This window comes from Macrotis lagotis, chromosome 5 (genome assembly GCF_037893015.1).
Source record: "Macrotis lagotis isolate mMagLag1 chromosome 5, bilby.v1.9.chrom.fasta, whole genome shotgun sequence".
Lineage (NCBI taxonomy): Eukaryota > Metazoa > Chordata > Mammalia > Peramelemorphia > Peramelidae > Macrotis > Macrotis lagotis.
Window position 1 is genome coordinate 101331042 of NC_133662.1, and position 19496 is coordinate 101350537.

The 19496-nt window shown below is 34.0% G+C and overlaps 1 protein-coding gene and 1 pseudogene across 1 annotated transcript; both read left to right on the forward strand.

The window, feature by feature from the left end:
* Nucleotides 1–15011: 15011 nt before the first annotated feature.
* On the forward strand, nucleotides 15012–16540 carry LOC141489824 (cytochrome c-like). The gene is made up of 2 exons (XM_074190223.1): nucleotides 15012–15044; nucleotides 16250–16540. The coding sequence occupies exons 1-2, from the start codon at nucleotides 15012–15014 to the stop codon at nucleotides 16538–16540; spliced, it is 324 nt and encodes a 107-aa protein (XP_074046324.1).
* On the forward strand, nucleotides 15099–15434 carry LOC141489823 (cytochrome c oxidase subunit 7A2-like, mitochondrial pseudogene; annotated as a pseudogene).
* Nucleotides 16541–19496: the final 2956 nt, after the last annotated feature.

Consider the following 19496-nt stretch of genomic DNA (forward strand, 5'->3'; position numbering starts at 1 on the left):
GCCGGCGTTGTAAATAAAAACCCGGCACAAATGGGGTTAAGTGGCTTGCCCAAGGCTACACAGCTAGGCAATTATTAAGTGTCTGAGACCGGATTTGAACCCAGGTACTCCTGACTCCAAGGCCGGTGCTTTATCCACCACGCCACCTAGGCACCCCTTGACCTCATTTATAAAGAATTCCTACAGGAAAATTGTGCAGATATCCTAGAAGTAGAGGGCAAAATAGAAATTGAGAGAAACCACCAATCTCCCCCAGAAAGGGATAAAAAAAAACCAAACAACCCCTCAGCAATATTATAGCCAAGTTCCAGAACTCCCAAGTCAAAGCAAAAATATAACAAGCAATCGGACACAATTCATATATTGTGGAGCTGCAGTCAGGATCACACAGGACTTAGCAACAACTACATTAAGGGCTCATAGGGCTTGGAATAGAATATTCTGGAAGGCAAAAGAGTTCAGAGTGCAACCACAATTCAACTACCCAGCAAACCTGAACATTCTTTTTTCAGGGGGAAAATATGGACTTTCAATGAAACATGGGAATTTCAAATGTTTCTGTTGAAACAACCAGAGCTGAACAGAAAGTTTGATCTTCAAATACAGGACTAACATGAAGCATAGAGAGCGGAGGAGAAGGGTAAAGGTATGATATACTTGATGATGAACTGCATGTATTCTTGCATAGAAAAGTGATACTGATAGAACTCATATCAAACTTCTCATTTAATAGAGCAGGTAGAAGGAGCTTTCATAGATGAAACACATGAGAGAGATGAATTTGTAGATATAATATATTGTCAAAATGGAGTCAATGGCTAAAAGGGAAATGCAATGGGAGTAAGAGAATGGAGAGGTGGAATAGTCTAAGGTATTTTATATATTAAGATTTTTTTTATTATTGAAATGAGCTATTGCAACGATATGGAATGGGAGAAGGCAAAGGGGAAATGAAGGAACCTTCACCCTTATCAGAGGTAGCTCAGAGTGGAAATGGCATCATTACTCAATGGGGTATCGACATCTAGAGTAAAAAAGGAATGAAGGGGGACAGGAGAGGGGAGGCATGTGAGTGATGGAGTAGAGGGTAGTCCAATGGAGGAGAATGGTCAGATATAACACGTTTTCTTTTGTACTTCTTGCAAGGGACTGGAATTTGATAACCTGTCTAGGACCACAGTGCTGGTTGGTTGCTGAGCCTAAGGCATGGTATGTGAGCTCTGGGCATCTTAGTCCCAGGGCCAGTGATCAGTCTGCTGTGCCACTCATCTACCCCATAGCACATTTACGAAGAGGGATAGAGTAAACAGAGAGAGAAAATATAGTATATTGTAGTGGGGAGGTATGATTGGAGGGAGTTTTGATCAACAATGACAATAGTGGAAAAGTATGGAAGTAGTGTTTATGATGACTTATCATAAACAATGTGATCCACCTGTGACTGATCTGGTGGTGTTGGAACACAGACTGAAGCACATTTTTATTTTTATTTTTTTCTCTTTCCTTTACTTTTTTGCTCATGATGGTCTATATTTTTGGGGAGGGGCTTCATATTTACTATTAAACAAGAATATTTTAGTAGTGATGTATAAAAATCTTTTATACAAAATAATATATATATATATAGGTGAAATATTTAGCCAAAAAGGGTGACACCATAGATAAATTAATAGACACAGAAATTATTTTTCAGATCTATGGAAAGTGAATACATTTATGACCATACAAGAATTAGAGCATATTATAAACCGCAAAATGAATAATTTTGCCTATATTAAAGAGTCTTTTACACTAATAAACTCAATCATGCCAAAATAAGAATTAATTCAGAAAGCTGGGAAACAATCTTCACAACTAGGAGTTCTGATTAAGATCTCAATTTCTAAACTATATAGAGAACTGCAACAAATTTACAGGGTCACAATTCATTCTCCATTTTATCAATGGTCAAAGGATATGAATTAATGATTTTCAAATGAAGAAATTAAATCACTCTTTAAGCATATGAAAAATATTCCAATTCATTATTGATTAGAGAAATGCACAAAATCAAAACAACAATGGGGTATCATCTCACTCCTATCAGATTGGCCAAGATGAGAAAAAGGGAAAATGGTCAATGTTGGAGACTTTGTGAGAGGATTGGGACATGATTGCATTGGTCTTATATTTGTGAACAAATCCAACCATTCTGGAGAACAATATAGAACTATGCCCAGAGAGAAATAAAACTGTTCATTCCCTTTTACTCAGCATTCACTCACCAATTCTAGGTTCATATCTGGAAAAATTATTTTCAAAAAGGAGGAAAAGCCTTACATGTTCCAAAATATTCATAGCAGCGATTTTTGTAATGGCAAAGTATTGGAAACTGAGGGGATGCCCATCATTTGGGAAATGGATAAAGAAATTATGCTACATAAATACTATTGTATACTTTTGTTCCACAAGAAACCATAAATGGTTGGACTCTAGAGAAACAGAAGGGAGCAGAACCAAGAGAACAATGTACACATTAACAACATTGTGAGATGATCAACCTTGATGGAAACAGGTCCACTCAAAAGTTCAGAGAACTAAGACAACTGCAATAGACTGGGTATAGGCAATGTTATTCCCAGCCAGAGGAAGAAAAACCAAGCAAAAACAAAAAAAAGAAAAAACAACCCTTCATTATCTGGTGAATACTTTATAAAAATTATTTTTTACGTATCTCTTTCCCTTAATCCTACTTCCTCATACCTAAAATGACTAATCTGTAAAGATGTTTATCAAAATATATTCCTGCAATGCTAACCTAACTGTTCACCACTGAGGGGAAGCAGGTGGGAAGGGACGGTTGAAGGAAATTTTATAACATAAAATGATACATCTAAATTAGGTGAAAATAAAAAAAATCAAATAAAGTAAAGCATTAAATTTTTGAACAATTTTTACAGGTAGTATTTTTGATAAAGGATGCATTTATGAAATTTATAGAGAACTGTTTCAAATTTAGAAAAAATACAAGTCATTCCCCAATGATAAATGGTCAAAGTTTATGAGTAGATTTCTCAGATTTAGAAATTAAATCTATGGTAATATGAAAAAAAATGAGACAAATCATTATTGATTAGAGAAATGCAAATTAAAATCAAGCTACCGCCTCACATGTATCAGATTTTTAGACATGATACAAAAAGAAATGATCAATGGAGGGTATTGTGGGGAAAAGGAGGGAATACTCATGCATTGTTGATTGAGTTGAGAACTGTTCCAATCTTTCTGGAAAGCAATTCAGATATATGCCCCGAAAGTCAAAAAAACTGTGCAAACCCTTTGATCCAACATCACCACTCCTAGGTCTTTATCCCAAAGAGATTACAAAAAAAGGTAAAAATATACAAGTAAAAAAATATTTATAGTGGTTCTTTTGAAAGTGGCAAAGATTTGGAAAATGAGGGGATACCCATCAATTGGTTAATGGGTGAACAAATTGTGGTATCCGTATGTTATGGAGTACTAGTCTTCTGTAATAAATCATGAAGGATGGGACTTCAGTAAAACCTGGAATACTTGCATGAACTGATGTTCTGTGAAGTGCACAGTACCAGAAGAACATTATACACAATAACAGCAATATTATGTGATCATCAACTATAATGAATACATTCATGTCAGCATTTTTGTGTAATTGATTACTTTGCCCTTCTGAATATGCCTAGGTGTAATTTTTTAGAATTAGAATTTCAAATTTTTGAAAGAAATGATGAATTTTTTTGTAATAAATCAGTAAAAATAAAGCAATTTTTCCTACCCCAATTCAGAGACCCCCTGACTTTTTATCCTTTGATTTCAGATCAATAACTCAAGTAATATAGGGACCAAACCATCCAGCAGTTTTCTTAGCAAGAACAGGAATCCATTGTATAAGAATTATTCCCTACTGTTCAAGGAGGACAAAACACTACAATTACCCCAAATTAAATTTCAAGAAAAGTATATTGGGCTATCTAAATCCCTTCAAATTGTTAGCTACCAATACTAGCTGAAGGTCCAAGGTGGAACTATTCTTTCAACAAATTTTCAAGCATTCACCCACAGGCTGCTATATAGGGGATTGAAGAAAATACTTTCTCATTTTTGTTGGCTAAGATCATCTTTCAGGTTAGTTCATTTCACAATCTTGTCATCTTTGTCTATTCATCATCTTCATTAATCTATTCAATCAGTCTTCAAGTTTTGTAAATTCTGTTTCCACATTATTCTTGTATTTTCTTCTCTATATTTACAATCATGGAATAAGTTCAGGCCCTCATTTTCTCCTTCCAAAACTACTTTAACCACCTCCTAATTGATCTCACTACCTTTATCTTCCCTCCTTTTTAGTATATCCCCCACATGGCTATTAAATTTTAAACAATGCATTTCATCCTAATTAGAACATTTTAATGACTCCTTATTACTTCTGGAATAAAATATAAAATCCTCATTCTGGCAACTAGGATCCTTTACAATTTTCCTGTCACCTGCATTTCATATCTTTTTTTCACATCACTCTCCATCATTAACTTTTTCATTAGTCATATTGGGCTACTAGTTGTATCCCTGTTCCTAACACTCCATGTACTAACTGATTTTGTAAAGGTTTTACTCATTCTTGGAATTTCCTACCTCTTCAAATCCATATCATTTTTTCAATGAATATCTCACATATAATATCTTTTTTTTAGATTTTTGCAAGGCAAATGGGGTTAAGTGGCTTGCCCATGGCCACACAGCTAGGTAATTATTAAGTGTCTGAGACCGGATTTAAACCCAGGTATTCCTGACTCCAAGGCCGGTGCTTTATGCACTATGCCACCTAGCCGCTCCATATAATATTTTTAAAAAAACATTCCCATTGTTAATTGCAGCAATCCTCCCTTTTATTTGAATTAGTTTTGAACATATTTACATTTTTAATATGTCCAACACAATGTAACTTTTTGCAGGAACTACAGAAATGCCCTCCCTACCTCAAATCACTCTTTCTTTCTGTTTAATCCCCACATAGCATCCAAAATGAATTATTTTAAGCAAAAATATAACTTCTAATCCAATTAAATATACATCAGTGCATCCCTTATTGCTTCTAGAAATCAATTATAAGTTCTTTTACATATCTCTTGAAGTCCTTCACAACTAGACTCCCAATTTTCCTTTCTATCCTCATTAAATATTTTTCTGCTCTACAATGGAACCAGACTGACTTTGTCTCTTAAGTCTGAAATGGCTGTGCCTAGTTCCCAGAATATATTATTTCTTCACCTTATTTCTTAGAATCCCTCTCTTCCTTCAAAACACAGTTCAAATCCCACTTCTATAGTCCACTAATATGTAGTAATCTATCACTAACTCTCTTGTTTATTTTATATTTATACTGCATATGATCAATTTATACATGTCTCTGTATTCCCTTCCTTAATAAAATTTAGAGTCTGGGAATAGAAAAAAAATTCCTTTTTCCCCACAGCCTTCATTTTATCACTTTTTTTCTTCTTTCTTTTTTTATTTAATTTACTAGAAATACAAGTTTTAGTGTAAGGTATAGGACAGAACAATGAAACTTTCCTTTTTTTCTTGAATGTAGAAAAAGCATTATTCTACTTTTTATCTTCTTCAGTGATTATCATTGAAACCTTGTAGCACATAGACTAGGTGTTTTAACTAATTTTGGCTGAATTGATGAATTATTCAAGCCTCACCAAGATTCTTCTTTTTAAGGGTAATTAAAAGAAAATAATGTAAATGCAATATTCAGTCCAACTATATTCCAGTCATCTCAAGCAACACAAGAAGGTTTCAGATCAATCATTGTTAGTTTTTAAAAATTTCGTGTTTAATGCCATTCACTTCTGGTTTTCATTCATTTCTATGGAGCAATATATTTTAATAAGAATCTGAAAGTGTAGATGATTTTTTTAATTTTTCATGTTTGTGATTTTTATGTTTTGAGAGTATCTGTTGAGGTTAAGTGATTTACTAATGCTTATGAAGCCAATATATTTCAGAAGCAGGACATGAACCTAGATTGTCTTGCGTGGGAGACTAGTCTTTTAATCCTTGACACACAACATTATTGTCTCTCTCATATGTTGATTTTAGAAGTAATGCTCATATTTACTCAGAATAAATATATGAAAGGAAACTCTGACTATTCTTGACAGTTTCTACACAAGCTTTTTTTTTTTCAATTTACTTTTAAATTCAAGACTCTAAAAATAATTTTGGCTCATGAAGATGTGTAAAGCAATGATCTGATTTATTAGCTGCTAAAATATGAACAAAAAAAGTGATATCCAAAGCTTACCCATTACATAATTAGTGATAGTAACATATTTATCATATGGACATTAAGGATCAAACTCTTGAAAATTACAATTAAAAAGAAAATATATTTTTTAAGAGAAACATGAGTTTAGACATTTTTTTAAAAATTCATAAAATTTTTTAAGGAAACATCTAATAACTCAGATCCTCTGAGATAATAAAGTATATACTTAAACAACACACTGGAACACCAAATTGTAAAATGATAAATTTCAAAAAATTTTTAGATTCTTGAGTGCAGGACTTACTTTCAATTTATTATTATTTTTTTTTAATTCTCAGAAAGTGTCAGGCAAAAATTCTGAATTTAGAATGCTTTTTTGAATGGAATTCGATTGAAAAGAAAACTAAGAAATGTTGCAGAAATAATAATGTGGAGGTGTGAAGATAGTAGTAAATTAGTATTATTTTACAAAAGTGAGAATTGGTGTTGAAACTTGAAGGATACATTAGATGCTTAAGGAATAAGGGAGATTATTCATTGCAAGCCAGTTCAATAAAACAGTAAGAGTAAAAGATAAGAAGATCAAATATTTTAGATAAATATGAATAGTTTTCCTTCAGTTGAATTATTATGAGAAATAACAAGCCCTGCAACTTAGCATTTTCTTAGATACTGAATGGATCCTTTGAGAATACTTTGATTTCCCCATTTTATATTAAATATAGAATTAGATCTTTGTGAGGATTGATATCTTTTTTGAAAAGAAGTTGTTTTTTGTGGGTCAAAGTAATATTTAATTCCTGGAAGCAAAATGCACTTACCTACCTATTGGCATATTGATGACATTTTATATGATAAAAAATAGCACATGGTACAATGGAAAGATCTTTAGCAATGGAGAATGAAGACTGAAGTTCAAAATCCTTCCCCTGTACCTGTGAAATCTTTGTCAAAATTAATTGATAAATCTACCTATGTTCAAATTTTGAAATACCTAAAATGAAATTTTTGGACTAAATGAAATTTTGAAATTACTTATAACATTCAAAAAATAATATTGTGACTTCATAAGTACATCAAAGCAGATCAAGGATAGTGTGTTCAGTTGTAGGGGATAGTGAAATTTTACTTTCAAGATAGTTAAAAATTGAAGAGGGTATCTTGAAGGAATGGTTGCATTATGCTTTTATTCTATAAAAGTCCTGACCAAAAATAGAAAAAGTAAAACGATCTCCATTCACAAGGAATTCACATTCATAGGAGGGGGAAAGCACATATAGAACATTTCGGCTTCAGGAAATATGGAAATTTTGTGTGATTGTTATAGTACCATAGTCAGTGTCATGTCAAATATATAATATTTAAGAAAATTTCCAATTGATAAAAAATATTTTCTGAAGTTAAACTTGTTAAGAGTGACAAAGACTTGGTGTCAAGACATTTCTATTAAAGATCTTTGGTGGCTATTTTTACAGTTCCTATGGTATTAATAGTTGAATAGCATCTTTGCAGAACTTCTTTCTCAGGAGGATGGATATCACTTGTGCTGTAAGAGTTAGTTGAACTTCTCTGCTTGTGGTTGTGGTTAATGAAAGCTGACTTTAGTGGTGGTGACTAAGAAAAGCCCTTTCCCCACAGTTATCTCTCTCTTATTCGTAGTTGCAGTGGAAAGTCAGTTTGGTTGTGTGGGTGGTTGAATTATGGTTGAGACAGGAAGCATTACTATTTCCAAGCCTCTTTGGTTCTTGTTCCTTGGATAATTCCTTTGAATTCTTAGTAGCAATAATTTGATTTACCTCCTGTCTCTTCGTCAAAATATCTTGTTGCCATCTAGCTAATTATCACCCAAAAATGGTACTAGGAATTTTACTATATAGGTTTGGAGGAAATCATGTTGATTAACTTAGAGAGGAGATGATTTGCAAAGGAGGAATGGTAGTATTATTAAATTATTTGTCTTATGAAAGAAGCATAATATGTGGAAAAATTCATTTTAAAAAGAAGATTTAAGTTGGTTTTTAACATGTTATTTTCTTCAGCATTTTTTGGATGTCCTTGAAGAAGCTACTGACTTCATTTTCAAGTTTTTCCTGCATCTCTCATTTCTTTTGCCAATTTTTCTTCTATCTCCCTTACTTGTTTTTCAAACCCCTTTTTGAGCTCCGTTATAGCCTTCTATTTTCTTTGGAATCTTTAGATGCAGAAGCTTGTACTTCCTCATCTTCAGATTGAGTATTTTGATCCTCCTTGGGATCATAGACAAAGTACTTGTCATTGGTCAAGTTCCTTTTTATTCTGTTTATTCATTTCCCCTGCCTGTACTTGGTTTTGGGGTGCTTTCTGAGCTTTTGAGTTTTGTTGGGACACCCCACAAGCACCTCAGTGTGTGAGGCTCTGACTGCTTGCTTGGTCTGTGAATAACTTCAAGGGCACCCCTCTGGCATGGGGCCGAATTAGGGGGTCCCTTGTTCTATGGAGGGCTTAAATTATGATTAGGATCTGAATCTGGTCAGAGCCCCAGAGTCCTGTTCCAAGGACAGAAGACAAATCTCGGAAGTTTTCCTCCAGTCCTTTACCTTTGGTGGGCTGAGTACCGAGCACTCAGGGTGCAGCTGCCTAGAACCTCCTGCTTGCCGGCTCTGCATGCCTGCTTCTGTTTCCTGGATCTGGGCTGCTTTGGCCGCACTGGTTACACTGAGTGCTGAGACTACAGCTCAAGGGCTGGGCTTCACCCTAGTTCTGGCAGAGGTCTCTCTGCTGATCTTCCAAGTTGTACTTGGTTCCCCCTGAAATATAGGTCAGGAAACTGATCCTGCTGCCAGGAGCTCCTAGGTGCCCTAGGGCTGTTTCTTGGAGGCTGAAGTTTCTTCACTCTGGCAGGCTACCCCTCTAACCCAGTGGAACAGAGTTTTTCCACTATTTTCCAGGTTACTCTGTGCTGAAGAATTGCCTTACTGGATCTTTCTATGGGTTTTGTTTCTTGAAAATTTAGTTAGAGTCATAATTTTAAGATTTTTGAAATATTTTGGAGAGAATATCTAGGAGATATTCTTCTCCTGCTGCCAAAACGAAGGATTACAGCAGAATATGTTCTTTTAAAATTGGAAGATCATAGCTTTCTATGACAGTAACTAGGAAAAAAAATTAAGTCCCTGGTCTTGTTGTTCCTGTCATAGATACTCTGCCATATAAACGTATAATTCAAGGTATACAGATTCTTGAAGGAGTATTCAAAATAAATTTTGCCTAAAATTGCTAAGTAATATTAGCTATAACATGAAATGTCTTTGGTATAGCTTCATCCTTTATAATTTCCAACAAATATGATACAGTTGTCTTCTTTTTAAGAGTTATTCTATAAATTTTTCAAAACATTAATAACACATGTTAATATAACTACTCAAGCAGCTACTTCACTAAATTGTTATCTAAGAAAAGAGAACATCCCTTCTATATAGAAAGCAATTTATATCATATTAGTAATTAATAGAGAAATATTTTCTGAACTTTGTGTTCTTTAGTCTTATGGTTTCATTGTCCTAGGTAAATGTGGATAAGTTAAATTTTACTACTAATTCAGATTACCATCTACTTGTAAATTTCAGTCTTCAGAAGTTGAATAGGAGAATGGAAAGTTTCAGAGATTTGTTAAAACTCACAGCGACAAAATCAGAGGTGTGACATGATCCCAAGAAATCTTAACTTAGATGATGGTTCTTTTTAATATATTCCATGATGCTTCTCATAAAGGAGTAAATGGAGTCTAAAAGATTGCTTAAATAAATTAAAGTTTGCTCTATGATCATTTCACTTGAAAATTTGAAATGTTGGATTTATGAGGAAAATATTAGAAAAAAGTCATGATAGTTCACTCTGCTCTTTAAATTTGAGGCTAAAACCAGGAAAATATAAAATAACTGTGGATAATTAATTGTTCAGGAATATATTCTTCTTTCACCAACCAAACATATGAAATTAAGCAAGTCATCATTATAATTAATAACAGGAATGTCAAACTTCCTTGATGTCGTAAATAATACTTCTCTTTCTTCCTATAATAAAATCAGAAAATCCTACTTGCTATTTTTTCATTCCTAGGTTTGAAAAATCAACATTAAAGGCCTAGACTATATATTTTCTGAGGTAGTTTTCAATTCTTGATCAATTAATACTAAAAACAAGGCATCTAAAATTAATTTTCAAAAAGGATTTTGTCTTTTGCAAGGCTAAAAATCATAGAAAGATTACACTTCTATGGAATTTTATGTTATTCAAATCAAACACATAACTCATTTTTTTTTTAGTTTCTTTTTAGGTTTTTGCAAGGCAAACGGAGTTAAGTGGCTTGCCCAAGGCCACACAGCTAGGTAATTATTATGTGTCTTGTGACCAGATTTGAACCCATGTACTCCTGACTCCAGGGCTGGTGCTTTATCTACTATGCCACCTAGCCACCCCATATCTCAATTTAATAAAAGCATTGGAAGTTTGTGTTTTATATTAATGACACCCATTAGTCACTTTGCAATTCTTTGCAAGTTTCAAGAACTAAACTATTTATGAGAATTTCCAAGATGAAAATATGACAAAATTTTTGAAACTTTTCAATGATAAGAATATATTGTAGCTTGATTCTATTTGCTTCAAGAGAGATATCATGAAAATGGGAACAACAGCTAAGAAGTCATATAAAAATCATATTATTTGATTACATTTTGTTTGGGTAGATATCATCTTTCTGTGCATGAATACTCTAGAGGATTGAAATTTGTTCCTATTAAAGAAAAGCTTATTAATTGTGTTTAAATGAATCTCAAATTGAGTCTTTTTTCAAAGAACATAATTTGGTCAATAGGAGTTGAACTATTGCAAATTACTGAAGCAAATGAGAAAATGGAGATAGTGAAGAAAATTATATTAAAAAAGGTCTTTAGTATGAGATGATGCACGATGAGTTATACAGTTTGGGGAATTTTTCTTTATATTGTCTCCTTACTTTAATTCCTTAATAAAAACGACACAATAAAAAATTTTGATTTATTTAAATGAGCAATTCATTTTTCCAGAAAAAAATTGGGTCAGGAAATGAAAAGTAGAGATCTGAGAATAAAATCAGTTTGTAATTCCTAAAACATTAGATTATCAGGATATGGAAAAGATTTTAATTTTGGAAAAAAGGGAGGGAAAGAATATCTTTAGGGAAAATATAAAAGATGAAACAGTTAATAGAATCTCAAGGGAGAAATAAAGAGACATATAAAAGTTAATGTCCAAAACTCTTGACAATGAAATTGAGAGGGTAATGGAGTTAGAAACTGTGGAAGGGCATTTCAGAGAAAATATCAAGAGTCTGCCCCTGTCATGTTACATTTCAGATGGCAGTGAAACACACAGAAAGATGTCACAGATAAAGGGAGATATATTGGAATGAATAAAGTGAGAGATGTCGTGGATGGAAAGACCTATGGAATTGGAATTGATTGCATGGTAATTGAAGACAGTAGGAAAGATAAAGGCCCTAAGGAATAAAAAAGTTGAAGGGGGCAATAAATGATAAAGGACAATAAATGAAAAAGGAATAGTAGAGAATGAGCGATGGAACTAAAGATAATTGGGAAACTTGTTTAAGGAATAGTTGGAAAGATTGCATTTCTAAAGTGAAATACATTCATAATTATGCGAAATGGGGGCTATATCGAGATGGAGACTGAAGAATTTCTAAATAGTTTAAAAAAAGAGAAGAAACTTAAACAGCAAATGAAATTGTAAGGAAAGGCAAAAGAGAATTGATAACTAATCTGATGACAACTGGAATCAGCAAATTTTAAACCAGATTAAAGAAAACAAATAATTTATCCCACAGGAACAGTACTAACTATAGGGAAGAGAATCTTTAAGAGATTACAGAAGATGAATTATCACAAATTGACATGAGAACTGTTAGTGTTTATTATGCAAATTACCTCTTTAAGGATTTCCTAACAAGATAGAAGGAAGAAGGCAGTGGTTTGAAAGATAAGATTCACAGTCCTTAAACCTGTGGAAGTTTGACATTGGAAATAAAGGAATAAGAAAAGAAGAAAAAAAGTTTGCATTTAAATAAAGATGTTATGTGAACATATTTATTTAAGATATTTGAAAAAAATACAATTTCCTTTTCTTGAGCTTCGCCTTTCTGGGAAAGCATTTTAGCACAATATCCACATGATGCTTTAACATAAGTCTATGTGGAAGTTTTGTGGAAAATTAGCTTTTTTTTTGTTTTTTGCTTTTTGTTCTTTTCTTAAAATCAGAAATAATATTTTTTGAAAAACAGTATTTCACCATTTAAAGGTATTTTTTAAGGTTTTTGCAAGGCAGTGAGGTTAAGTGGCTTGCCCAAGGCCACACAGGTAATTATTAAGTGTCTGAGACTGGATTTGAACTCAAGTACTTCTGCCTCCAGGGCCAGTGCTCTATCCACAACACCACCTAACCACCTCTAAAGGTTATTTTCCCCTAGTAATGTAATTGACAATAAAAAGTAGACTAGGTTCATTTGTTAGCCTAAGAAGGTTATTTGTGATTCTTTTTAAAAAATATATTTATTGATTGATTTTATTTATTTTCATCTACATACATGTGTATAATTTTAAGTTTCAAAATTTCCTTCCACTCTCTCTTCCTACTCCCCTTCACTCAGTGGTTAACAGTCAGGTTAGTATTGTATATACATATTTTGGGTAAGCTTGTTTACATATTAGTCATTTTCCATATAAGAAATTAGGATTAACATTTTTATGTAGTGTTCATCAGATATTGAAGTGTTGGGTTTTTTCTTTGTCTTTTTTTTGTTTTGTTTTTCTTCCTCTGGATGGGGATACCATTTTCCATAGCCAGTCTATTACAGTTCTCCTAGCTTTCTGTGCTTTTGAGAGAACCTGCTTCCATTAAAGTTGATGATCTCACAATGTTCTTGTTAAGGTGTATGTTGTTCTCTTGATTGTGCTCAACTTTGCTCAACATCAGATTCTGTTAGTCAATCCATGCTTCTCTAGAGTTTGACCATTTATGGTTACTTATAAAACAATAACATTCCATAGAATTGAGGTACCATAACTTGCTTAGCCATTTCCCAATTGATGGACAACCCTTCAATTTTCAATTCTTTGTCCTACAAAAAGAGCTGCTATGGATATTTTGAAACATGTAGGACTTTTCCCATTTATCATAATTCCTTCTGTATGTAGACCTAGAATTGGAATTGTTGAGTCAAAGGGTATGAATAGATTTGTTGCTCTTTGGATGTAGTTCCACATTGCCCTCCAGAATAGCTGGATCTGTTCACAACTCCACCATCAATGTCTCAATCCTCCCACAACCACTCTAACAGTGAACATTTTCCATTTTTCTCATCTTGATCAATCTAATAGTTTTGAGTTGATATGTCATTGCTATTTTAATTTATATTGCTCTAATCAATGATAATTTGGAACATCATTGTTCCAACTCCTATTTTCACATGATTATGTATAGGGTTTTTTTTTAGGTTTTTGCAAGGAAAATTGGGTTAAGTGGCTTGCCCAAGGCCACACAGCTAGGTAATTATTAAGTGTCTGAGACCAGATTTGAACCCAGGTACACCTGACTCCAAGGCTGGTGTTTTATCCACTATGCCACCTAGCCACCCTATATATACCTTTAATTTTTTTTTTTATTTGAAAACTATCTATTCAAATCCTTTGACCATTTATCATTTGGGGAATGACTTATAACCTTATAAATTTGATTCAATTTTCCATATATTTTAGCAGTGTGAACTTTATCAGAAATCCTAGTTGTGAAGATTCTCAGCTTTCTGCTTTCCTTCTAATTTTGGAAGCATTTATTTTATTAGTGCAAAACTGTTTTAATTTAATGTAGTTAAAAATCATTCATTTTGCAATTTATAATGTACTCTAATTCTTGTTTGGTCATAAATTTGTCCCCCTCCTTCCATAGATCTGGTAGATAGAACATTTCATGTTCTCTTAATTTATCTATGGTGCCACCCTTTACATCTAAGTCCTGTATGTATTTTGACCTAATTTTGTATAGGCTATGAGATATGGGTCTATGCCAAGCCTTTGTCATACTATTTTCCAGTTTTCCCAACAATTTTTGTCAAATGGTGAGTTTATTCAGGATTCTTTTAAATAAACTTAATCAAGAAATCAACAATCTTCAACTTAGAGGAGTTCTTCTAAGGAATGAAGGAATTTTCCTGAACAATTTTCTTAATTTATGTTTGTCAGTGATTGATTTATTACTCAATATGTACAGAATAAAATAAATATAAATCAAGTATTAAAGAGAACCCATAAACCTTTTATTAAGGTTTTATACCATGAAGATCAAACTAAATCCATTAATTTTTGGTAAGGTTTTGAGTGTAATAAAGATCAAAAAAGGACAGGTCTAATTAAGACAAGCAAAGAAAGCATAGAAAAAATGTTTATGTTAATTATGAGATGAGAAGGGGGGGGCATATTTTATTGACAACATATTCTGAGAGTAATATGGTTTCAAATCTTCCAGAATTACTACACTAAGGCACTAAGCTTAAGGAGGACTAGGATAAATTTATTATCTTAAAATTTGAAGGAAGCTAAAGAAGTAAGGTTATGGGGCGGGCACGGTGTGTCCTTGGGCAGAGGCAGCATTGGGTGCAGCGGGCCGAGCCGGGGACTGAGCCTCCATGGGAGACGTGGAGAAGGGCAAGAAGATCTTCGTCGGGTCCGGCGCCGCGGCCCCGCCGGCTCCGGAGGTCGGGCGCGCGGGCGACATGTACTACAAGTTCAGCGGCTTCACCCAGAAGGCCTGGTCCTCATCCTCCTACAGCCCTCAGGGTTTAAAACCTGTGGCATCCTCAGAATCACCACCTATCATTTTTGCCACACCAACAAAATTTGCCTCAGAAATAATTCCATATGATTATGCTGGGAAAAACAAAGTTCCAGAGCTGCAGACATTTTTTCAGAAGTCTGATGGTCTACCTGTCCACTTGAAACACGGTCTACCTGACCAAATGCTCTACTGGACCACCATAGTTTTGACTCTGGGAGGGACCATCTACTGCCTGATAGTTCTCTACATGGCTTCCCAACCCAAAAATAAATGAACTGCATTTCATAATACTGATTTATTAACAAGAGTTTTGGCATAAAACCCTTTGAATTGTTTATTTTCCTAATAGTGATTTCTTTTGACCTGTGTAAGTTTATATTGTTCAGAATGAATTAGAGGGCTGATCAATGAGGAAACATTTTGGTTGGTTGGTTTCTGAAAAGAAGTGGGTTATCAGAACATTTTGAAGTTAGTTATTATTCAAGCAAAAGTGATGATACCCTTCTAATTTGACCGCTCATTTCTCCAGAGGTTGGCAGGCTAGCTCATTCACAACTCACTTTGATAAGGACACCAGAGATTTCTGGTTGTGCCTTCCAGCCCACAAGAGAGATTCTAAGATGGGGAAGCTTTTCTGTCACCAGATGTGCTCGGAGGAGGGGATTCACTGAAGCCACCAGTGATAGCAAGGCCTTTAACATCCTGATGCCAAAAATCTGTTCTTTTTGACACCACAGGTTTCACTGGGAATTTAATTAGTTGTTAATTTGGGGAATTTTTTCATCTTGCAGCATGGTGTTAATAGAAATTATATTCTGTTAACTATCCATAATACCTGTAACTTTGTCATATAGTTTCAAAGAGGTTATATGCCTGATCTTTAAATCTTCCAGAAATGAAGATTTTGTATTTATTCTACCATGGGATCAGCTCTTATTGAAAGTTTTGCACTTTAGACTGAACTGTTGTACAGTATTTCCCTCCCTGTGGTTCTTCTTTACTCTTGTTTAATTGCTGTAGCCTTATGGTTTAATTTATTTTTGCTTGTGGAATAAATGCAAGAATTGAGAAGTTTAAAAAAAAAAAAAGATCTTCATGCAGAAGTGTGCCCAGTGCCACACGGTAGAGAAGGGTGGCAAGCAAAAGACCGGCCCCAACCTGCACGGGTTCTGCGGCCACAAAACGGGCCAGGCCATGGGCTTCTCCTACACCGACGCCAACAAGAACAAAGGGATCACATGGGGAGAGGTCACCTTGATGGAGTACCTGGAGAACCCCAAGAAGTACATCTCGGGGACGAAGATGATCTTTGCGGGAATCAAGAAGAAGGGGGCGAGGCCCAACTTGATAGCCTACCTGAAGAAGGCCACCAACGAGTAACACTTGTCTGCCACCTTATTTATTTTGAAAAGCAGCTGATGAGACTTCTTTCCTTTTTTTATATGTACCATAAGGACCCTATTTAAATTGGTTTCATCGACCTGAGCATTTCGATCATGAATGATTGTTCTAATAGAGAAATTATGTAGATTAGGTAGGTTTGGGTTTAGATAAGAAATGATCCCTTCTCTCTGTTTTGGTCATAAGCCCAGTCACAACCAAGCTGTCACACTTGAATGTTTATTTTAAAAGATTGAGACAATTTTATTTTATTTTTTTTTTTAAAGCAAGGGCTAGATGCAGCACGTCATAGAAAAGTTTTAATTAAATCTGGCTTCTTTCACTAAACTATGGGGAAAGCCTATTTAATAATTTATATGGCTTTTACCTGTTACAGGTTTTTGGGGGTGGGGAAATTGTTCTGGGAGGGTAGTTATGCCCCAGCCTGTCCAAAAGCCAGTCCTATTGAATCCATCTTAAGTTCAACTTTGTGCATAAATAACTTAATTACAAAGATTTCATTAAATATTGCCTTTAACTTGTTGAAAGGCATTTCAGTGTATTGTCTAAGGACTTAGTAAAGGGCATCCCATCACCGCAGTTCAGTTGGAGATAGGATCTCCTGACTTGCTAAGTACCTGTTTTGAAGACCTATTGCATTGAAAGATTACAGTCATGTTGTTAGTATGTGATTAGTAGCGATATATTCACTTGTCCAGTTTAGGGATGTACCATTAGTACTACATCTGTAGCCATATTTAAAACTTAATGCAATTGGAGGATTCAGTTGTATGGAGATGTGCCATTAGTGCATCCGTGGTCACCCCCAAAACTTGATTCAGCAATTAAACATTTGTGAATATAAATAAAAGAAGTAAGGCTATAGAAACAAGGAGAGAGACTATTTCAGATTTAGGAGACAGTCAGTAAACATACCCAGAGTACAAAGATAGAGAGAAAAATATCAAGGAACCAGATCCAGGTGATTACAGAGTGTATAGAGGGAAGTAAGAACATTAGAAATATAGAAAGGAAGTAGGTTAGAAGGGGTTTTAATAAAATCTAAAAATATGTATTTTTTATTTTTAGTCATTAGCCAGCAATTTCTAGTATAAAGATCAAAACATTCCAGATTGAATTGAAGATAAATTAGAGTATAGAGAGACTTGAGACAAAAAGAGATCAACTAGAAGATTATCATAATTTCTATCCATAAAATCATCAGGTTGTGGTATTATTAGATAAGAAAAGATGAAATATTTAAAAGATGTTCTGTAGCTAAAATCTATAAGTCTTAGCAAGAAATTAGATCTGGAGAGTTTATGAGTGAGACATTAAGAATGAGAACTAGGTTACATGATATGGGTGACATTGAGGGATGGTAGAACTCTCAATTATAATAGGAAATAACCACAAGTGAATTTTAGGGAGACTAAAATCTTGCTTAAGGAAAGGGGAGGAGGAAACTGTTTGAATTAAGTGATACAGACAGTTATAATGTACATTAGTATTTGGTCAAGCAAATTAAACCTGAAGTCTGCTAGTTAAGTTCATCTGTAAATGCTAGATACAAATTAGTATATATATATATATATATATATATATATATATATATATATATATATATATATATATATGAGAGAGGCTTCAGGTCTAGGTCTTCTTTGCTCCAAATCCAATAACTTATCCACTATATATATGCAAACTTATTCTGAAAATCAGTTCCCAGTAGAGCTATAGCATTGCCAAAAAGAAGCAGAAATCCATGAACCCAAATCTTTCTTTTTTTTTATTAACAATACTAACCTAAAGAATGATGTATGTAGCTCATTGATCCTAGGAGTAGAGCACTCTAAACTGAACCTTGGTGTTTTGCAAATTATTTAGTTTTTACTTTGATGACCAGTTGAATAGATCCTTTCATATGTATTCTTTTGCTTCAGTTTTCAGTTGAGGACAGAAATATCACAATTTCAAAGGATACAGAATTGTGGTTGTGAATGAGACAGAAATTAGTGTGGGATAGCCCCCATGAGTAACTTTGATTTAAATATATCTTTATGACTGTGGGAAATACCCATTGCAGGAGAATATCTTTATTAAAATTACAGATAAAGGAAAGAGCTCTGGAAATATTTCTCAAGATCAAAATAAAGGTTGGTGGGACAGTATCACATAACCAACAGAAATAGTTTAGAAATGATAAGGACCCTAGGACCCCTAAAGCTAGAGGCATAGAATATCAAGGATAAAGGTGGTTATAAACAGTGTCACAAACTTCACAATGATCAAGAGATGCAAATTCAGAAAAATATATTTGATTTTGCCTAGAGATTTTTGGTACCTTGGGGCAGCTAGGTGGCACAGTGGATGGAGCACTGGCCCTGGAGTCAGGAACACCTGAGTTCAAATCTGGCCACAGAAACTAGCTATGTGACATTGGCCAAGTCATTTAACCCCATTGGCCTCTCAAAATCAAAAAAGAGATTATCAGTACCTTTAAAAAGAATAGTTTCAACTGAATGAAGATTTGGGAAATCAGATTGCGGAGAATTAATTATTCAAGCCTCTTGGTAGTAAAATACTGAGAAATAATATTGAAAGGAAATGTAACCTTGACTAACTTTTTCAGTAGAAAATGAGACTGGTAACTTTGTACAACATTCCTTCACTCAAATCCAATTCACTTTCATATCATGACATCAATTCTGTGATGTCATGGTCTTCTTGAATAATAAAAGACTAAAAATAATCATAAAAATTTTTAGTATTAGTAAGGAACATTAATGCTAAAATTCTAATTGAAAAAAAAAAACCAAGGAGCAAACACTAAAAATAAAACAATTTCTCTTTTAATTGGATTTAGATATATGTGAGATCAATAGAATTAGCACTTGATCAAAATGATCATGCTGCCCTTTACATGTCATGATCCTTAAAGGCATCACAATTTTGG

Excerpts from the sequence above, each read along its gene's own strand:
- LOC141489824 (XM_074190223.1), top strand. The coding sequence starts at position 15,012 with ATGGGAGACGTGGAGAAGGGCAAGAAGATCTTC. Across the intron at positions 15,045-16,249 it reads AGAAGGGCAAGAAGATCTTC|ATCTTCATGCAGAAGTGTGC; the intron begins GTCGGGTCCGGC and ends AAAAAAAAAAAG.